The following is a 6,000-nucleotide window of genomic DNA, read 5'->3' on the forward strand; positions in this document are numbered from 1 at the left end:
CTAAACCTATTAAAAATTACTCCTCGTTGTCACTTTAGGCAACAGAAGTTTGTCCTAGGGGATCTCACAAGCTACTTGTAGCATGGGAATATTTATGGGGATTCTGTTCAGCCATCTCAACATGCGCCATGTTTATATTCCCTTTGATTATTTTCCTCCAGAAAATCCAGAGCTGAGTTCAATTTCCCAATAGGTGATTCAGTGGAAGTTTAATGGAAGAAAACAATTAATCTGCCAGACTCCTTGGTGATTCCCTCTGTATGAATCAGCTCTGGAAAAATCCTGGGCTTAAAGGAAAGCTGTTTTTGTAATAAAGCAAAATATCTTAATTTTGTAAGGACAATGAAGCATTTTCACAAAAGAGTGAAGCAATCTGATTTCAGACACTGGAGACAAAGAATCATCTTAATATAAAAGTGATAACATAATTTGAAGTGTCATTAAAAACAACAAAGATTGATCACTCAGATGTCAGGGAAGAGGAAAATCAAATTCCAGCCTTTTATATGCATTCCATACAGCCCTCACTTGCACCCCCTTAACACACAATTACTGAGCTGCTCTGGATGCCTCACTCACAGGCTCTTTGTGTTTCATTATCACAAAATATACTGAGCCTTTATTAATTTACTGTAGTCAAACTGGCAGTTATACCCTGAGGTTTGGGCTTTTTTTCCCTCTTTTAAATTACTATTCCCCAAACATCTTATAATCTATTTGCTGTCTCAGTAAAGTACAGCAGATAAAATTAGACAGTAAATTAGATTATTTTGTGGGATCTACTACCAGAAAAATCTCCATAATTACTCTGCTATGCTTAACCTTTCCCCAGCTGGGCAAGTGTAATTCACTTGGTACCAATCACTCAGAGCCCTGCGAACAGGAATGTGTAGTAAAGGGAATATCACACGTTTGTGGGAAGCACTAAGGAAAAGCCCACATCAGGGACGTGGATGTGATCCTACAACCACAGACTCCACGTGAACACAGGCAGCAGAGCAGAAACGAACAGGGCACAAGTGCCCCCAGCTGTCATCCCCTCACGGCAGGAAAGTGTTACCTGTACAACCACCTTTCTGCAGGAGCTTTGCAATTACATGACATTTTGCTAAACTGAACGGCCCAAACCTGCTGCAGGGCTTGCTGGATTTTACAGACTTATTAAAACCTTATTGCTCAAGTCCTTTCAATGGTTTAATTTCAGATGAACCATCTCATCTACGGCAGTTTTTTAAGAACCTGTGACACCTGCGTTTGTTCTTTCTCCTACAGAAATGTCCCAATATAAATGAAGATACACAATATATGCTGTTGGAGCACATACTGATCCACACACTGCAAAGTTTTCAGAGCAGATCATCTTCCAAACATTTCCAACTCTGTGCCTGTGTCCCAAGCTCTGAAAATCCACCTTGGCAGCCACCTGGAACTTCCCTTTCCAAGTTAGGAAGCACAAAGTGACTCCTGCACTTGCTGAAGAACAGACCCTCACACAGCAGGATCCTCAGCCAGACTAGAGACTGAAATAAAATATATTCACCAGGTAAGAAAGGCTCCCAGTTGGCTCAAGCTCAAAGCACCACTCAGCCTGAACACACCAACTCCATTCTAACCTTTTGTACCAAGCAATGCTGACACCACGAGAGGTTTTACTTCAGGAAGTTTTCCATAAAGGGCCTAAGATTTATTCCAATAACTTCATACTTCAGTGCCTTCCCTGCTTCCTTCCAGTTCCCTCAGCATTCTCCACATTCCTGGCAGAGATATTACTGACTCGGAGTCCATGGAGGCGACCCAGCTGGAAAAGCAGCAGGATATTCCCAGGGCTGAATCCATGGATGATGCCTGTCCACGTGCCAACGTTGAAGACCAACAAGGTGCCCGCCCTCCACCAGGGATCATACACGAGGCAGGAGCCTTCCTTTGGATTTTGGAGCTTTAAATTGGAGCTACATCTCAACCTAGAGCAGGGTTGAGTCTTTTCCTTTCTGTACAGACAGTGGAGTTTTGGGAAAACTATAAAATGTGAAGATTACAAGACCAGTGAACCAATTCAAGGGAAAGCTTCTCAGTCTTTAGTGGCATTCTTTAGGGAGAACCAAGAAGTCAGCAGTCTCTCCATCAGATTTCTTTAAAAATCTTCAAGTTAATGAGTTCTGAAGGATTCCTTGGAGTTCTAACAGCCTTGTTCCAATGGAAACTTAGAGCACCGAGTTAACTTCCGTTTCTCACCCAACACCCAAAGCTTCTTCTCTTGCACTCTAATTAATTTGGAAAATATTTTACCACAGCAACTAATTTCACAATATATTGCATTACAGGCTGTCTGAACAACTGCCAAGGCTGCCATCACTCAAGTTTACTCATATTTACCCATTAACATAAATCTTATTGCAGTCTTCAACAAATAATCCATCAAATTTAATCGCCTTCCCTTTTCTCCAGATCTTATAACAAATATTTAATTCCAAAATCCCACCACTCCCTAGCCTTAAAATTAATCTATTTTCCTATAAATACAGGCTCCTATCCATATTCTCCTTAGGAATACAACTTGAAAGGCAAACATTCAATTCTGTATTAATTAATTACCACAGTTACCACAAAAGCAAAACTGAGGGATTGTGTAAAACCCTTTAACAAGGGGCAAAAATTAGGGATAAACCTGCCCATGCTGTCTGAGCTTTGTTTCCTAAGCCCAGACACACTCAGAGAAATGTCCCAATGTATGTGGCTATACCTACATATATGTATGTTAATGTTTGGGGTGGGGTGTGCATAAACAAACCCAGGATTTCAGAGCTCTTCCCAGGCAGAAGGGACATTAAAACCTGCCCAGATGAAAAGAATCAGTTTTCTCTTGGGATAAAGAAAAGCCATGCTAAGAAAGTCGTACTTTTATATCAAAAGAGGATTTTAATACAAATTAAATGTGATTTAATTTGTAATTACATTAACAGACCATGCATAACAAGCTAAGGTAGCTATTCAGCAACAGTAACTACAGGCTTTTCTCCAACAAAGAATCTTAATTTCTGGACATTTTCCAGTTATTCTATTCACACCAATAACACAACAGCTGGAGGGTAAACAGAGTTTAAGAGGTTTCTGTTCTCTGCTCTTTGAATCTCTGCCCTGTTCAGCCATAGTCACAAGCAGCAGACTTGGGAGCTTTGGCACAGTTTGATCACTTGAAGGAACAATGAAAGGAGGTTACCCCCACAGAGGGGAAAAAGATCAAATTCCCACCTTTACCCATCTTAAAATTCAAGTCTACAATGAGCACACGTTCCACTGCAAGAAAAGAAGAGCTAAGTGCTGCAAGAAGAAAGTCAGCTGGAACCTGTTCTTGTAACAAAGGGCCATAACACTAAAAACTAATGCTAAATATTCTGAAAAATCAGGTTAGACCTGGTTCAAATTGTGTACATTTGAAGATCAAGTATATTCACCAATGTTATGCCCCAACCCTCCAGAACAATTTCTCTCTCTGAATTTTGAGAAAAAGAAAATACCTGTGAAACCCTAAGAAGTTATCATGGCAACCTCATGGAATGAGGGAAGTGAATTCCTAAGGGAATTAACAGCACTGTATTCCGGGGTGGGAAAATCTGGGCTTTCTGTCTCAAAAATCAAGAAAATAAAAGGAGAGCTTTAACCTCCCTGTGCCCTGAATGTGCCACAACCTACAGAAGGATGGGGCGGCAAAACTTCCTAAAGATGTGATGTGACATCACTTTACAGACAAGAAAAACAAATTCAGATCTTACCAGGCACATTTATTCTGCCATTTCATCCCATTTGACTGTGCTGCTCTAATGAGTCTGTACCAGCCTTCGTAGGGGAGTGATTTCTGACATTTATAAAAACCCCTGAATTTAAATCATGTGCCTTCAGACTGACACCAGCACCACGTCTCAGGGGCACGAGGCTCTTTGTCATTTCCCACAGCAGCCTCCCAACAAAGACGGTTCAGATTACAAGCCCCTGGATTCTTTTAATTTAAGAGTTGCCAAAAAAGAGGTATATTATATCCCTGGTGCTGCAGAGACTTGTGCATTGCTCTGGCTGCTTTCTGTGTCAGCCACGCCACAATTTACCTCCTTGTTCCATGATTAACTTGGCTCCCCATTAATCTCACTGCTGACTTTGAGGGACATGGAAAACATTCAAATATCTGTTTGTAATCCTGCTTCTAGGAAGTACGTTCATTACGTGGACTAAAATGGCCTTGATAAGATTTGTTCTGCTTTTTTAATATCGATTTTCCTACCACATTATTCCGACTATGCCAGCAATGACAATGTGTAAGTTTTCACTCGATGCATTTCTGAAAGCCCACTGACTTTTTGCCATCATGCCTACCATTTCAATGTTCTATTTTAATGAGAAAATGCGTCATTTCTCTTTAAACACTTATTCTTCAATTCCTGTGGGACACTGACACAGAGGGACGTTTTCACTGCAGAAAGAATGAGGGCAGGGCTTCACACTCAGAATACCCCAAGTCGTCCTCCTTCTCCTGCAGTGTCCTTATTCACTTAATTGCTGCTTCTACCCCAGTGCCAATCTAAAAGTAATCTATTCTTAATAACCTCCTTCCTTCAGACAAGATTTCTTGGTTTCAAACGGCTGCAAAAAAATACCCCAAGAGTGTTCCAAAGTCTCCTGAACGACCTCCCTTGTCCCAACACTGAGCCTCGGAGCCCTCCAGCATTTGGGATCAGTCTCTGAGTTTCAAGCCCAAAGGAAGGTGTGCACTAATCCCAAATCCTGACTCCAGCTGGATTCCTGCCAGGAGACAAGGACAGGGCTGTCAGCCATTACTCACCCATCTGTGGGAAGCTCCTCCTCATTCCATGTCCACCTGATGAGGGGAGGTGGGAATCCCGCAGCGACACAGGGGAACACCGCGCTCTGCCCCGGCAGCCGGGTGAGGGACGAGGGCGGCTTCAGCAGCGCCAGGCTCTGCGGCTCCTCCGCATCTGCAAGCAGCACATGGCACCAGGTGCAACGTCAGAAGATGGTCATGTTAAAAACCACCAAAAACCCCCTGAATCAAAATCCAACCGGCCAAAGAAAATCACAAATGAAACCTCTAATTCCTTTCCTGCCCCTCTGTAGGATTCCATCCCCACCTCACCCACAGCCTCTCCCAGCCTCGTTACCATTTCCTCCAGACATGCAAACTGATTCCTCACTTTTGGGATTCTCACTTTCCCAACTCCCTGGGAAACTATTCCAGCTCAAAACTACAGCCCTGAAACTGGAACTTCCACTAGGTAGTAGAGGTTTAGGAAAGAAAGGGACAGGTTTGAGTTTGTCCAGCCAGCCTTGGGCTTCATCAGGGAGCTGCCTGAGGAAGTGCTTTTACATGCTGGAAAATGAAATTATTGCAGGAGAGGTTCATCCCAAGTAAAATAAAACAACCAAGGAAGGTGCATGCTGAAGTAACACAGAACAAAAATGCCCCACCACGGCTTTCCATCCTGATGAAAATGGAAGCCTCTGAAGTAGTTTTGCATTGAATTAGGCTGGAGAGGGCTTTGTTCCTTTTTCCCCCACCTTAAGAAGAAGCACAAGCCAAGTGCATGTTTACTCTGTCCCTACCACCGTGTGTACCCTCTGACTGTGCCCTGCACCATATCCAGAGGCAATGAGCTCCACAGAGCAGCTGCAGCTGGGGCTGAGCCCCCCTGCTCACCCTGCACTAATTCCCAGCACTCTGAGGGGTGTTTGGAGGTGTTACGGCAGCAAAGCTCCACAGCCGAACAAGCCCTCAAACTATTTCTGCCACCTAAAATGAGGACAGAGTAGTCTGTACCTACTCCTGCTCCCTGAATGAAGCACTTTCTGTGTCTCATCACACACATATTTGGCTGCTCTCTCGCTTGGGCCCGAGGTGATATGCGCAGGGATTTCTGGAAGTTGTTGTTTTGGTGTTCTTCAGCTCAAACCACTAAAAATAATACCCAGTGTTCACAGCACTGAGCTCAGGCC

At 43.3% G+C, this 6,000-nt stretch overlaps 1 protein-coding gene across 9 annotated transcripts in view; it reads right to left on the bottom strand.

The window, feature by feature from the left end:
- Positions 1–6,000, bottom strand: part of NEO1 (neogenin 1) — a 175,134-nt gene that overhangs the window by 93,940 nt on the left and 75,194 nt on the right. For all 9 annotated transcript variants that reach the window (XM_032123276.1, XM_032123275.1, XM_032123282.1 and 6 more), the window contains exon 4: positions 4,832–4,985. In XM_032123276.1, coding sequence (XP_031979167.1) covers positions 4,832–4,985 — 154 coding nt within the window. The remainder of the gene's footprint in view (positions 1–4,831; positions 4,986–6,000) is intronic.

The sequence above is a fragment of the Corvus moneduloides genome, chromosome 13 (genome assembly GCF_009650955.1).
Source record: "Corvus moneduloides isolate bCorMon1 chromosome 13, bCorMon1.pri, whole genome shotgun sequence".
NCBI lineage: Eukaryota > Metazoa > Chordata > Aves > Passeriformes > Corvidae > Corvus > Corvus moneduloides.